At 42.9% G+C, this 15,905-nt stretch overlaps 1 protein-coding gene across 4 annotated transcripts in view; it reads right to left on the bottom strand.

Annotated features, from left to right (window-relative positions):
* Nucleotides 1-15,905, bottom strand: part of SEPTIN2 (septin 2) — a 39,506-nt gene that overhangs the window by 11,019 nt on the left and 12,582 nt on the right. For all 4 annotated transcript variants that reach the window (XM_005574867.4, XM_005574866.4, XM_045368428.2 and 1 more), the window contains 4 exons: nucleotides 6,998-7,084; nucleotides 6,108-6,231; nucleotides 4,706-4,840; nucleotides 4,430-4,547 (listed from right to left, as the gene is read on the bottom strand). In XM_005574867.4, the coding sequence (XP_005574924.1) occupies nucleotides 4,430-4,547; nucleotides 4,706-4,840; nucleotides 6,108-6,231; nucleotides 6,998-7,084 (464 nt within the window). The remainder of the gene's footprint in view (nucleotides 1-4,429; nucleotides 4,548-4,705; nucleotides 4,841-6,107; nucleotides 6,232-6,997; nucleotides 7,085-15,905) is intronic.

The raw sequence follows: 15,905 nt of genomic DNA, 5'->3' as shown, positions 1-15,905 counted from the left end.
GCCTGTAATCCCAGCACTTTGGGAGGCTGAGGTGGGCAGATCACAAGGTCAGGAGATCGAGACCATCCTGGCTAACACGGTGAAACTCTGTCTCTACTAAAAATACACAAAATTAGCCAGGCGTGGCAGTGGGCGCCTGTAGTCCCAGTTACTGGGGAGGCTGAGGCAGGAGAATGGCATGAACCTGGGAGGCGGAGCTTGCAGGGAGCCGAGCTGGTGCCACTGCAGTCCAGCCTAGGTGACACAGCAAGACTCCGTCTCAAAAAAAAAAAAAAAAAAAAAAAAAAAAAGCAATAATGCACCACTACCCTCAATGTACAAAGCAGTAGGAAGACTAACGATAGCCCCAACACAACAGCTAAAATGGAAATCATATCACAATCAGCCTCAAGAAGGGCAATTGCCGCAGAGAAGCTATAGGCATGAGAAGACCCTGGAGAACAGGCAGGAGTCTTAAAAGCAGAGAGAAGGAAGATGTACCCCAGATGGGGGAAAAAAAAAAAAAAACAAAAAACCTTGTCAAAGGTACAGAGAAGACACATGGAGTGGATTTTGAGAACAACAAGAAATTCAAAAGGTTGGAATCTAAGACATCCAGTTGGATACGGGAACAAAAATTGGAGTTACAAAGTAGAGAGTTCCATGAACACCAGACTAGCGACCGGGGGATCTGTATTTCATTCAACAGGTAGCCAGCAGCCAGCAGCAAAATCCCACAGTCCGACCTATCAAGCAGGCATAGTGTGGGGGATGGGGCTTGAGGGGAGAAAGAACTGGGCTGACGTTGAAATACGAACTCATTCATCAGTAAATCAATTAAAACCCCAGCACTCAAATGCCCACTAGATGGTGGGCACTCTTAACAGGCACCAGGCAGGTCACAGCTTTGTTTCGTCTCACCCCAGTACCCGAGCCATCCAGGGAAGAGAGAACAAAAGCAACGTGAGCAGAAAATATCCTGACCTCAAACTGTGCACTGGATTTGCTCTCTGGTTTTAAGAATGGAAAGCCTTAATGTGACCTTAAAAGGGCTTGAATGGATCAGAGATTTGGTCTTAGCACAATGTCTATACTAATTCAGAACTCCAGAAAAGGCCCTCCTCTCTACATCCTTGATTCTGTAACTCGACCTTCAGTCTTTACATAAATCCTTATTCCTAAATGGGAGGAACTATCTTATCTCTGGGAGAAACTGAGCAATAAGAAGCATGAACTTGTTCACTTGTCCTCATCTCACGGCCCCTCTCCTGGTCTATTACCCATCCACGCCAACCTCATCTTTTGTCCTATGCTGGCCTCATAAAGATGGAGCTTATACTTTGGAGGAGAGAAGAGTTTGGAAACATTTAGTAAGCTATTTAAAAGTAAGGAGAGGAGTCAGAAAGTGATGAATAAAAAATAATGTACACATTTCTCAATCTGGAAGATTTCAAGAATTGTGGGACCATTTAGAGAGACAGGGAAGTTGGAAGGACAGCAGTTCATCAGTGGTCAAAAGAGGACTCCTGTGGGCACGTGTGGTTCACAACAAGAAATAAGATACTTGGAAGGGCAAATCAGAAGCCACAGAAATAATGTGATCAAAATAATATTAAGGAATACTGACCTCCAGGGCTCAGGAAGGTAGGTGGTAAAAAGCAGCAGAGAGAAAAGCAAACACAGTGGCTCAGCAGCCAAGGAAGGGAAGTTTCAGGAGAACTGCCAATCACACCAACCCCACGGGTGGGGCCCACATCTGAGAACTGAACTGTTGGCCAAGCCCACGAGAGAGCAACTGCAGGTGGATGACAGGAAGCCTGAGTGAACACGATCATGGGGAGGGCAGGTAACAGCTACCAGTAAGTGTCTGACTAAAAGATAGGCTGGTGAAGGCAAGAGGCTAGTAGAGGCTGGCAGGAGGCAAGAGGTTCTTTCAGATACAGCAGAATGAACAAACTGGTAGGCATCAAGGAGAAACTGGAGAAACAGGAGTGATTAAAGAGGCCCAAGAAGGAAGGGATAAAAGCTCGAAGTATTTTGATTCACCTCAGATGTTGTAATCAAGCACTAAGTGTTTTGCATACAGGATTAGAGATGAGAATTAGAGCATTCTAACCCTGACACCACCCCCATCTCTATCTCAAAGAAACTTAATGTAGCAGAGTACAAAAGGTAAAGCTCCCCTAAGTGGGAATTGCTAAAGTATTTATTAGCATAAAAACGTCTACGCTTCCAGGGGTTCTTCAAAGGTTCAAATACTTCCTAAAACACTGGCAGGCACTTGAGACAATTTAGGAACAGGCTGCCAAACATGACTACGTGCTGCTTAAAAACTGCTTTGGAAGAAAACACCAGAAAAAATGTGAAAACATGAAAGTCAAACCAGGTGAAATCATCTGCAACGTGCTAGTCAACATCTAAAAATAAGAAGTATATCTGTTAAATCAATAAAAAAGCAAGAGCCAAGCCCCTGCAACCTGCGAGAACACACCAACGGGCATCAACACCAGGACAGACACTCACTTCAGCAATCAAGGAAATGCAGATTCAAATGAGATACAATTTCTCAGACAGGAAACACATTACAAAAACTGGCAGCATAACCAGGACAGTTTTAGGGGGTGGAGAGAAGAGTACACTTTGGAAATGTAAATTGTTACGAACTTACTTTAGAGCAAATTTAGTCATCCTTCAAAAATTTAAATATTATTTAAATTTTATTTCCTACTAAGAATTCGTTTGGCTCACACAATTGTGAAAAGATAGATGTGCACCAATGTTCATTACAACAATTATGCAACAAATCTATTATGTGCCAGACATTACTCGGAAGTCTGGTAATACATAAGTGAACAAAGCAGATTCCTGATCTCAGGACCCGGGGTCAGCGGTCAGGAGAAGCCAACAAATACACTGGAGAAATACTTTATGCAGTGTGGGGCGAGTGCTACCAGCAGAGCAGGGGATGGAGATGTGAAATTGTGTGTGTAGCGCTGGGCTGTGATGGAGTTGTCCACACAGGTATCTGAGGGAAGACTGGTCCAGACAGAGGGTATCACTAGCAAAAAGAAATAGCAAGGGGCAAAGAAATAGTAAATTTGGTTAAAGAAGAAAAGGGGCCAGAGCAAAACAAAAAGTAAGCCAATTATTCATCAACAGGAAACTGGACAACGTAGAGTATATTCATACAGTGCAATGCTGTGCATCCAGTAAGTATCAGGATATAGTATATATATGAGGATGCTTCCAAATATTTTTAAACAGAAAAATCAAATGGCAGAATAGTATTATTATGTGATTTCACTCTGTAAAACCAAAAACATAAGCCATGTTCTAGAAGGATATATACTTAGCAGTTGTTCTTTCTGTGGGTAATTAAAGAAATTCTTTTTTTTTTTTTTCTTGAGACGGAGTCTTGCTCTGTCACCCAGGCTGGACTGCAAACAACCTCCGCCTCCTGGGTTGAAGCGATTCTTTTGCTTCAACCTCCCAAGTAGCTGGGACCATAGGCGCCCACCACCACGCCCGGCTAACGTTTGTAATTTTTTAGAGATGTGTTGAGTTTTGTCATGTTGGTCAGGCTGGTCTCGACCTCCTGACCTCTGGTGATCTGCCTGCCTCAGCTTCCCAAAGTGCTGGGATTACAGGCGTGAGCCGCCACACCCGGCTTAGAAATTCTTTTATTAAAACACATTTTTTTTTTTTTTTTTAAGAGACAGGGTATTACAATGTTGCTGAAGTCCTCCAACTTCTGGGCTCAAGTGATCCTCCTGCCTCAACCCCCTGCTGTACCCTGCTACCCTGCCCCAGCAGCTGGGATTATGTGCACATACCAGTATGTTCAGTGACATATTTGTATTTTTAGAGTTTGGCATATACAAACTATTTGGACTTTCTTAAGGAGCATATAATCAGAAAAAAGCAAGTGATTTAAACATACATAGCAGAGAATCAATAAAGAGACTTTATAGAAACACACACAAGAGGGCACTGAAACGGGCGCACCACAGGAGCTGCCGGGGGTGAGAGACGGTTTGCTGGCTGACAACTGCTATGTCCCAAACCAGTCCACTTAGACACACCCTTGTATAGGTCATTTGCAGTAAAGAATTTAGGTAAAGTAACAAACTTCATGAAGAGATCACATTTCTGTATTTGAGTCACTGAACTCCTATGGAATGCACTTGTGTGTAACCAACTGCTACTCAGAGAGGGCATTTTAAATATAAGGAGAATTTAAAGAACAGAAATTTTTGATACCTTCATGAAGGCAAAAGTTAAAATTTATAACTATTAGGTTCTCCTTGAAAACCACCATTAAAATGCAGGAAAAATTCTCCTGCCCTGCCTCCCGACACCTGAGCAGACTGAGTGTGCCAACACCCTCGTTTCTGCATCCCCACGCCCCCTAGTCGCACCTGAGGGAGAGCAGGAGGCCAGCCTCACTCACCCTTTTCTTCAGCCGCTCCCGTTCCTTCAGGGTGAGAGTGTCAGCTTTTGCAATGACAGGCACAATATTCACCTTGTTGTGTATTGCCTTCATAAACGCCACATCTAAGGGCTTAAGTCTAAAATTAATTTTAGAAGTGTCACTTATTTAAAAAAAACACATACAAAACTCTTCTCTCTCTCAAATTATCTTAATTCTTATATTAAAATACAGAGTTTGGGTAAAAGTTACAAACCCATGTAGTAAAGCATTTCTCCACAGTAAACAATTACTTACCCATGTCCAAAAGGTGAAATAAAGTAAAAGCAACAATGCACCCTATTATCAATGATGTGCCGCCTGTTCAAGCCGCTCTCGTCATGCAGGTACCTCTCAAACTGCTCATCAATATAGGAGATAATTGTCTTAAAACTGAGAGAAATAGAAACATTAACAATAATCATAGGGTACAAAACAGGGGGTCCCTGACTTCAAAGGGAAAACAAGTGCCTCTGCCCAAATATATACAATTTAATAATTCATTTTCAAGATGAGAACAGAAGACTGACTCCTAAATTTGGCAAATGGAAGTTTTTGGAAACTATGCCAAGCATAATTGCCTCAAGTGCTGGGAGTCAAAAAAAGCTTGAGTGGAATAGGTTTTGATGCACCTGAGAGAGGGCCAGTGTAGACAGGGCTGCCAAGTTTTTCTTTTTTTAGAGAAACTGAGTCTTGCTCTGTCGCCCAGGTTGGAGTGCAGTGGCGTGATCTCAGCTCACTGCAACCTCCGCTTCCAGGGTTCAAGCGATTCTCCTGCCTCAGCCTCCCGAGTAGCTGGGATTATAGGCATATGCCACCACGCCTGGCTAATTTTTGTGTTTTTAGTAGAGACAGGGTTTCACTATGTTGGCCAGGCTGGTCTTGAACTCCTGACCTTGTGACCAGCCCCTCCCCGCACCCCCCACCAGCCTCCCAAAATGCTGGGATTACAGGCGTGAGCCACCGCACCTGGCCAGGGCTGCCAATTCTTTTCAGGAACGTGACTGTGAAGAGGGGCAGAGGAACAGGATGGTAGAGAACATGGGTCAAGAACAGGTTTATCTGAGCTGGGAAACAGCACAGCACTTTCACATGTAAGGGAGAAATTCCTAAATGTAGGAGAAAGACAAAAGAACCTTCCCCTTTCCATCTAGTGGTGGAAAGCTGATGCTTTAGGTTGACAGGATTAGAACAAGGAGGGAGTTTGTACAGTGAAAGTGGCATTCTTTGCCCAGTACAGGTGACAGACTGCTCTATCTTCTACTTCTTGATTTCCTTATTTGTGAAAATGATGCCAATGAGCAGTCATTTACAGACACTACGACTCAATCCACTCTCTAACAGGTTTCACTTCCTTCCACGTGGAAAGGATGTACTACAGTATTTCGTTCACCAGCCACGGCTCAAATCCAGGTGTTTCATTTACACTAGCAGTCTATGGACGACCGGCTTTGCGATCTCAAATCCTACTAGAGTACCAGAGAAAAATTCCTCTATAAAATTCCTTAAATTATTTAAAAAGTCAACATTAACACACTTTAAATTATCTAGCTGTTTTATTATATACAGCGACCCCAAACTTAATCGCTCATTAACACGATCTATAAATTTAAGTACATTAAATAAACAAATGCAGATCCCTGGGCACCCGGGTGCATACCAATCTCTGCAGTTGATAGCGTCACCATAGCCAGGGGTGTCTACCACTGTCAGGCGTAGCTTGACCCCTCGCTCTTCAATTTCAACAGTTGAAGCCTCAATCTGGACAGTTCTTTCAATTTTTTCTAGAAAAGAAACAAACTTAATAGGGAATATAAGCAGCATGCGAAGAGGAAAGCTCACATTAACAACATTCTCCCAACTAGTGACTTCAGAGTCCACTACCTCTCTGCAGAGGTAGGTTCTCCAAAGTTACCATGGGGATTACGCAAAAATGATCCCAGAGGAGTCAGAAAGGGGAAGGTTAAAGCTAAGATTATTGTGCTACTTGGGAAGGTTAAAAACACAAATATTAAAAATCATAATTTCTGTTCCTGGGAAAAGAAAGGAATTTACGAATTCATTTAAAAACTGAATTCAAAAATATCCTGAAAGGCCTACATATTCTTGCAGCAGCCCCAGTCCTGGGTTCTCACTGTGTGTGTCTAATTCATTCAACAGGCATTTGTGGATGCTGGTGTCCTGTGCTGGAACTTTCCAACAGTAGATGAATTAGAACATCTATCCCAGCAATCTTCTAGTCACACAGCATTTTTGATGTACAACATTCTCACTTAATCCATCAAATGTTTAATATAGGCAGAAGCTACTTATTACATTTTACAGACAAAACAAACTCAGAGAGGATAGATCCATGGATACGTGTCAAAGAAAGTCTACAGCCCAAATCCAAGGACCTCGGTGCAGCACCTGCCCCCTAAGTGTTTTCCTTGTGTTCAAAGTTGAACAAGAACAGACAGAACACAGAGCTAAGACATAAAACATTCATTAGGCAGTCTTCAGCACCTTTCATGTAGAATTACACTTACAGTAACATAGGAATGTTTTTACCTGCAGCTCCAGGTATGACTCTTTCTGGGTAGAGATCAGTTAGGAAAAGGCTGTTTATGAGAGTCGATTTTCCTAGACCTGATTCACCTTTAAATAAAAAGAAAAACCCTGTCATGACCTTATCCATATGACACCATTCAATCTGTTAAGTGTTTACACGTGGCCTGGACCGGGCTAAGCACCTCGCAAACATCATTCTGTGTTTAGTACCTATAGTTCCACTATGTCTGGAGTATGATCTTTGAGTGTACTCAAAGAAACTCTAATTTGCCCAAGGTCGGAGTACTATCCGGAGCAGGGCCAAGATTGAATCCAGGTCTATGAGACTACAGACCTTGAACATCATACGATCAGAAACACGACAGTTCACAAACGTGAGGAATGTACTTTAGAGGTTGGTTTTTATTTTTGACAAACAGAATGTAAAGCAGGTTTTCAATGATCAGTTCTGCTAGTCACTAAACTTACCACATTTTCAGAAAACTGAACATATCTATCCTGTAGTGTCAAGAACACTTGTGCTTCCCGAGCTGCAGGAACGGGTGAGCAGGACAGGGCCTGTGGTCTGGTGGGCTCACTTCTTGAACCCTCACTCTGCAACCTCCCCCTTCTGCCACCTTGTCTTCTTCCTGCTTTAAACCCATCCCCGTTTCCCAGCACTGGCAACTGCCATGTGTCAGGCAACTTTCCTGCTCCCTTTGCTGAGTTCACATGACCAATTCAGCAACACATATCCATGTAAGCTTTCAACGAGGTGAGAATCTCTCTTCAACTACTGTGACCATATATTCTGAATATTTGAAATTTAACTTCAAAAAAGATGCAAAACACCAAAAATTAAATTTTACATTTGAAGGAAGCACAAATTCCACTGCTTCATTGCAGGTTATCATCTAAGTCTTAATTTTGCATGGAGAAGCGCTTCTGATCTTGGTACTACATAGCACTTGGTGCTGGACTGTCCCCTAGGCACCCTAAACCACCCTCTGTTAAGTTCTGCAAAGCCTGAGGAAGGAGTACACATCTCTTGAAAAATTATTTCTGGCTGGGCACAGCGGTTCACACCTATAATCCCGGGACTTTAGAAGACCAAGGCTGGAGGATCACTTGAGGCTAAGAATTTAAGACCCTACCTGGGCAAGAAAGTGAGACCCCCATCTCCCAAAAAACCAAAGAAAATAAAAAACTCCAAAACCTTAGCCAGGTGTGGTGGCATGTACCTAGAATCCCAGCTACTTGGGAGGCGAGGGCAGGAAGATTGCTTGAGCCCAGGAGTTAAGAGGTTACAGCAGGCTATGATCATGCCACTGCACTTCAGCCTGGGTACAGAGTGAGACCCTGTCCCTTACAGAAAAAAACAATTCTGGGAAAATCAAGAACAAAAAAGTGAATTTGAAATGTGCAGATATACAAAATTAGGACTGCATTTTAAGTGAACTGCAATTTTCACACATGAAAAGAACAATGTGTTGCACATGCCTAAAAATGATTGTAAAAATTTGACTAAGTGCTTATTATCCCATTAAGTCATCCTTTTAATAAACTGTGGTGCAATGCCCCTTTACATTTTTGCTCCATTTAAAGAAGGTTTTACCAGTAATTGCTAAGTCCTTTCTGCATGTCTGGCACAGGTCTAGGAGCAGAGACACGACATAGAACAAGAAGGAACCAAGTCCCTGCTCCCTGGAGCTCTGCAGCCCAGCAGGGAGAGGATAAACCGATGAAATCCCTTTCTGACTAGAGTAGCAACAGCTGTGGGGAACAGCTGAGAAAGTCATCAGAGACAACTTTTAAAAAAGCAGTTAGAATATCCCACTGGCTACTTCTAACTTATAGATCTTAATTTTAAGGGTATATGTGATTATTTTACTTGGAATAGCTTTTGAGTAACATCAACAAATGGTTTGCTTAAGGAACTCAGAACATGAGGCTACACTTGGGCTGAATCACTGCAGCGCAGGCACCCAGCTCTGCTCTGCCCCACTTTCTTTAGTATCTCCATTCTGGCCAGGCGTCTTTCACATACGTGTCAGCAAATGAGAGAACAAGACACACAGAGATCCGGGCCTGTAAATCTATGCCAAATGCACTGGGTCCAGAAGTTTCACTTGTTACAAAAGTAACAAAGTATTTTTTAAAGTGCCAGAATTAATATAGTTTTTCTCTAATAGTAGTGACAAAAAAGACTGGAATGGGAGGTATTCAGAGTTTAAAATATGGCATGTTTTCCCTAATTAGAAAGAAAACAGTATTAGGCACAGCGCAACCATGGAAGGAAACATACGTATGGGGTGAGAAAGTGAAGCTTCACTGTACAATACTATTCTGAAATCCCATCAGGCAAATTTGTCACCGAAGTTTTAGGCTTGAGTTAGAAGTTTTTTTTTAATTCTAGACTAAAGAAATACAACGGCAAAACAGCCTATTCCAGGAATATTAGGAAGTAGCTTTCAAATCTGAGGGAATTTCTCTTCAAATTTAAAATTTTTTAACCAACACGAAAATGAAACTGCTTTCTCAGACACTATGCATCAAGGGCCTTTCTCGGGAGGCTCCTGAAGAGCGGTAATCTAAGGGATCAGCTTTTTTGCTCTTTCAAACAACTCCCACCAGAGCTGTGCAAGAGCAGGATGGCACTGAGAGCTGCGTGAGGCTGGACTCTGTGGGAGCGGGCAGCTCACGAAGGTCTCAAAAAGGTCTGGCCTGCCCATCCCAGACTCCTGCGCCCTCAGGATGGAACGCCTATAACATGTGTGAGCACCTGGAATTATACTTCAGCTTTTAGTACTCAAGTGCTTGCTCCAACCCTCCTGTAAATTTGATCACAGTAACAACCTACTTTCCTCTTTTTCAGACACAAACATCTTTACATTAGATTTCTATTAGGTAACATATTTGGCAACAGGCTTTATTCTTAAACATGCTTTTCATATAATTAAGCCACCATCGCATATAAATGTAGCCAAGGTAGTAACTTTTTTTTTTTTTTGAGATGGAGCCTTGCTCTGTCGCCCAGGCTGGAGTGCAGTGGCCGGATCTCAGCCCACTGCAAGCTCCGCCTCCCGGGTTTACGCCATTCTCCTGCCTCAGCCTCCCGTGTAGCTGGGACTACAGGCGCCCGCCACCTTGCTGGGCTAATTTTTTGTATTTTTTTTTTTTTTTTGAGACGGAGTCTCGCTCTGTCGCCCAGGCTGGAGTGCAGTGGCGCGATCTCGGCTCACTGCAAGCTCCGCCTCCCGGGTTCCCGCCATTCTCCTGCCTCAGCCTCCCGAGTAGCTGGGACTACAGGCGCCCACAACCGCGCCCGGCTAATTTTTTGTATTTTTAGTAGAGACGGGGTTTCACCGTGGTCTCGATCTCCTGACCTTGTGATCCGCCCGCCTCGGCCTCCCAAAGTGCTGGGATTACAGGCGTGAGCCACCGCGCCCGGCCCTAATTTTTTGTATTTTTTAGTAGAGACGGGGTTTCACCGTGTTAGCCAGGATGGTCTCTATCTCTTGACCTCGTGATCTGCCCGCCTCGGCCTCCCAAAGTGCTGGGATTGCAGGCGTGAGCCACCGCACCCGGCTGAGAGTAACTAAATATAATTATTTATCACTCTAACTAGAATCTACAGCAATATGGTCACCAAATTGTCTCACGGACAGTCTGCAACCTGGCTTCCTTGCTTGATGTCGCTGAATAAGTCATTCGTGATTTTAGAATCCCTTGCAGACTGTTGCCCCAACATCTGTAGTCTTTCATTTGCATTTGATCTGTTACTTTGTGAACTTGCCTACTTCTTTAGAAGTCTGACACAATTTTAAAAACTATGCCTTTCCTCTTCAATAGTTTCTCTTTTACCAATTACGTGTGCTAGGGTTTTCCTGATATACTCATTTTTCTTGAGCTATTAATACAATTTGAAACTTGAGGGTTCTTGTGGCTTTCTAGTTCTACTTTTCACTACTCACCCTCAACCCCCTACCTGTTTTCTTTTAAATCCACTTTATGGAGGCACAATTTGTTAATACTAAAATACACCCATTTAAACTCTACAGTTTTGACAAAAGTAGATACTCAGATAACCAAACTCCACTCAAGATAAAAGGTTATTTGTGTAACCCTAGAGTTCCTTCGTGTACCTGTGAAGTCTGCCCTCTCCAGTCCCCACTGCAGGCGAACGCCAGTCTACTTTCTGTCACTACGTATCAGCTTTGCTTATTCTAAAACTTTTATTTTATTTATTTATTTATTTATTTTTTTTAGACGGAGTCTCACGCTGTTGCCCAGGCTGGAGTGCAGTGGCGCGATCTCGGCTCACTGCAAGTTCCGCCTCCTGGGTTCACGCCATTCTCCTGCCTCAGCCTCCTGAGTAGCTAGGACTACAGGCGCCTGCCACCGCGCCCGGCTAATTTTTTTTTTTTTGTATTTTTAGTAGAGACGGGGTTTCACTGTGGTCTCGATCTCCTGACCTTGTGATCCGCCCGCCTCGGCCTCCCAAAGTGCTGGGATTACAGGCTTGAGCCACCGCGCCCGGCCTCTAAAACTTTTAAATGGCATCATACAGCATGGCCTGTTTTGTGTCTGGCTGCTTTTGCTCGACACAGCTCTGAGACTGACGCATGCTGTTGCATCTATGAGTAGTTCGTTTCTTTGCAGTGCTCGGCAACATTCCATTGTATGGCTACACCACAATTTGTTAACCCACTCTCTAGATACCTTTGCTCTCCCCAGTTTGGGGCTATTTTGAGAAAAGCAGCTATGAACATTCACATACAAGTCTTTATGGACATGTTTTCATTTCTTATGTGTAAACACTTACAAGCGGTATTGCTGGGTCTTAACTGTTAAAGAAGTACCAAACTGGCTTCCATACTGGTTGTGGCATTTTTACATGCTCACTAATACGAGTTCCAGTTGTTTCACATCCTTGCTGACACCTGGAGTGCCTGCGTTTTAGTGGATGTGTGGTGGCATGTAGTGGTTTCAATGCATAGTTCCCTGATGACCAAAAGATGTGGACATGTTTATGTGGGTTTACCGGCTATTTGTTTATCTTCCTTAGTGGAATGTCTATTCAGATCTTTGGCCCCCTCTTTGTAAGTGGGTCATTTGCCTCACTGATCTGTAAAAGATTTTTATATATTCTGGACACATATCCTTTGTCAGATATGGTACTATGAATACTTTGAGTTCCTCACATTTTATTTTCCTATTGATGTCTTTTGAAGAAGGCCAACTTTTAATAATGCACAAATATTTTTACAATTTTTATTCTCCATGTCCTAAGAAATCTGCTTACTACAAAGTCAAAAAATTTTTTGCCCATTTTCTTGTAGAATTTTTATAGCTTTACATTTAAATCAACTATCATTTCAGGTTAATTGACACACAGTGTGAAGCAGGAGTTGAAGTTCATTTTTTCACACATAATCATCTAGTTGTTACAGACTGCAAAAAGACTAACCTTGCCCCCACTGAATCAACTTGGCTTTTTTCTCAAAAAACAAAACAAAACAAAAAAATTGAACTTATCATATTGATTGATCTACTTCTTGGCTGTTGCTCTGCTCAATAGATCTGTCTATCTACCCTTACCACACTGTCTTGATTACACCACACTGTCTTGATTACTGCTGTTAAGTCTTGAAATCAGAGACTGTAATCCTCCAACTTTGCTCTTTTTCTAAACTGTTTTTGTCTGTTCTAGGCCCTCTACATTTACATTTAAACTTTAGAATCAGCTTGTTAATTTTTATTTCTGAAAATTGGGGCTGCACACTGTGGTTCACACCAGTAGTAATCCTTGCACTCTGGGAGGCTGAGACAGGTGGATCACTTTAGGCTAGTAGTTCAAGACCAGCCTGGCCAACATGACAAAATGCCATTTCTACTAAAAATACAAAAATTAGATGGGCATGGTGGCACGTGCCTGTAATCCCAGCTACTTGGGGAGGCTGAGGAATGAAAATCACTTGAACCTGGGAGGTGGAGGTTGCCAAAATCATACCATTGCACTCTAGCCTGGATAACAGAGCAACACTGTGTCAGAAAAAATATGGGACAATTTGGGGGAGAAAGGGAATAACAGTTCCAATCCACAAATGGGGCAGATCTTACACAACTTATTTAGGTTTTCTCTCAGTAGTGTTTTGTAGTTTTCAGTGTATAGGTCTTGCACATTTTGTTAAATTTATCCCTAAACAATATTTTTTGTAACTGTTAAGTGGTACTGTCTTAAAATTATTAATACTCTTGTTTGTGATTTTTTTTTTTTTTGAGACGGAGTCTCACTCGGTCATGCAGGCTGGAGCGCAATGGCATGACCTCGGCTCACTGAGACCTCTCCCTCCCGGGTTCAAGCGATTCTCCTGCCTCAGCCTCCAGAGTAGCTGAAATTACAGGCACCCACCATCATGCCCGGCTAATTTCAGTACCTTACAAAAGTACTAAAGAGACGAAGTTTTACCATGTTGGTGGGGCTGGTCTTAAACTCCTGACCTCGGGTGATCCATCAGCCTTGGACTCCCAAAGTGCTGGGATTACAGGTATGGGCCACCACACCCAGCCTACTATCTTATCTTTAGTGGGTCCTGGATTTTTACAATTCATTTTTCAGCTAACATCATCTTCCTCTTTGATAACTACAGTGAATGACACTGACTTTGAATGTTACACCATGTATTCCTGAGATAAACTCCATTTGTTTAGTCCGTTCTAATTTGAAAATGAGAATTTGTTCCAATGGGATTGACATATTAGGGAACAATAGCAGCATAATACAAATTTCCTATTTGCTTATATACGATCTCATTGGTGAAAAACTAGGTGAACACAGAAAACTGTGTTTAATTCTGCATCCAACAGAATCAAACCACCTGGAGACATTCCCAACACACACCCCTAAATATCTATCAGCCATCTTTCTTTACCGCCTGTTATGAGCCACACCCAATTTACACCTAGTGTTATGACTTCCCAACTTTAGAAAATCCTCCTTCCACAGCTACACAAAAGCGCACAAGTTGCAACTCTCCTGATGTCCACTTGCACAAACCAAACCTCAGGGCTTATATGGTGTAGTGATTATTTTTCAGCCATTTACATGTGGACTGGTATAACTCTTGTGCTCCTATCTTTTCTCCCATTGTGTCACTGATGAAGGTTCTGAGTATTGTGTACCTATCTTCTCCATAAGCTCTGATAAGCTCTGTGGTGTTTATTCATCATGTTGGATGGTATGGTATGGGGATTATTTTAGAAACACACAGGTTGCATCATAGCAGAACTAAGTGCATTGTCTATTTAGATATATTGCTGGACTTGGTAAGATTTAATTAAGATGTCCATGTCTAGTTCACGTATACGTCAAAAGTAAAGTAGAAGTTCTTCTTCAAAGACTTTCCTCCTCATCTAATTAGGAATAAATAGTAACTTCTCTCAGAAGCAAAAATTTTTTTCAAAGACATGTGCTAACATTTTTAAATAATCTGCTAGCCGTGATGAGGAAATCAACGTACTTTATGTTCTCAGCGCCCACAATTTAGCCTGAATTTGCCCTGGCATGCTTATGGTGGTCCAAGCAAGCATTAGGGCATAGCCTGCTGCTCTTCCTTATTTGAAGGTGATTTTACCTTTCTCAACATTCCTCCTTCCTTTGTTCTGCTCTCTGCCTTTGCCTCTTTTAAAAAGTTCTAAGTTGCTAGTCAATCAGGACAAATAAGGAAGGTGAGGTCCCATTCCAGCCAATGGAAACAACAGTAAGGTAGATGCATCAGGTTATAAATGATCCTCTTTGTTTGGTGTATTCTCGTGACAAAACCGATGGTGAGTGCACCCATTCTGTACAAAGTAAAAACGGCCGTGCTGAGGAAACTGAATTTATGTTCAAGTGCTATTTCTTTACGGCACCGAGGAACAAGCATTTTTTTTTTTTAAGACGGAGTCTTGCTCTGTCGCCCAGGCTGGAGTGCAGTGGCACCAGCTCGGCTCACTGCAAGCTCCGCCTCCCGCGTTCACGCCATTCTCCTGCCTCAGCCTCCCAAGTAGCTGGGAATACAGGCGCCCACCACCATGCCCGGCTGATTTTTTGTATTTTTAGTAGAGACGAGGTTTCACCATGTTAGCCAGGATGGTCTCGATCTCCTGACCATGTGATCCGCCCGCCTCGGCCTCCCAAAGTGCTGGGATTACAGGCGTGAGCCACTGCGCCCGGCCGAAACAAGCATTTCTAACATGTATTAGTCTGTAGTTTTCTTGTCATTTATAACAGGATAATGCTGGCTTAATAAAATAGGCTGGTAGGTGTTTCCTACTCATCTATTTTGTGAAAAAGTTTGTATAAGATTTATATTAATCCCAGCACTTTGGGAGGCCGAGGCGGGCAGATCACGAAGGCAGGAGATTGCGACCATCCTGGCTAACACGGTGAAACCCCATCTGTACTAAAAATACAAAAACAAAATTAGCTGGGCGTGGCGGCGGGCGCCCGTAATCCCAGCTACTTGGGAGGCTGAGGTGGGAAAATGGTGTGAATCCGGGAGGTGGAGCTTGCAGTGAGCCGCGATCGTGCCACTGCACTCCAGCCTGGGCGGCAGAACGAGACTCCATCTCAAAAAAAAAAAAAAAAGATTTATATTACTTCTACTGCCTGCCACATACACCTTTTCTCATTTTTTAATTTCAGTTTTCTTTTTTTTTTTGGTGAGATGGAGTTGCACTCTTGCTGACCAGATTGTAGTGCAATGGTCAATCTTGGCTCACCACAACCTCCACCTCCCAGGTTCCAGTGATTCTCCTGCCTCAGCCTCCCAAGTAGCTAGGATTACAGGCCTGCGCCACCACGCCTGGCTAATTTTGTATTTTTACTAGAGACGGGGTTTCTCCATGTTGGTCAGGCTGGTCTCAAACTTCCCACCTCAGGTGA

Source organism: Macaca fascicularis, chromosome 12, assembly GCF_037993035.2.
Source record: "Macaca fascicularis isolate 582-1 chromosome 12, T2T-MFA8v1.1".
Lineage (NCBI taxonomy): Eukaryota > Metazoa > Chordata > Mammalia > Primates > Cercopithecidae > Macaca > Macaca fascicularis.
The sequence above is the reverse complement of the archived record's forward strand: the minus strand, read 5'-3'. Positions and strand labels throughout refer to the sequence as shown.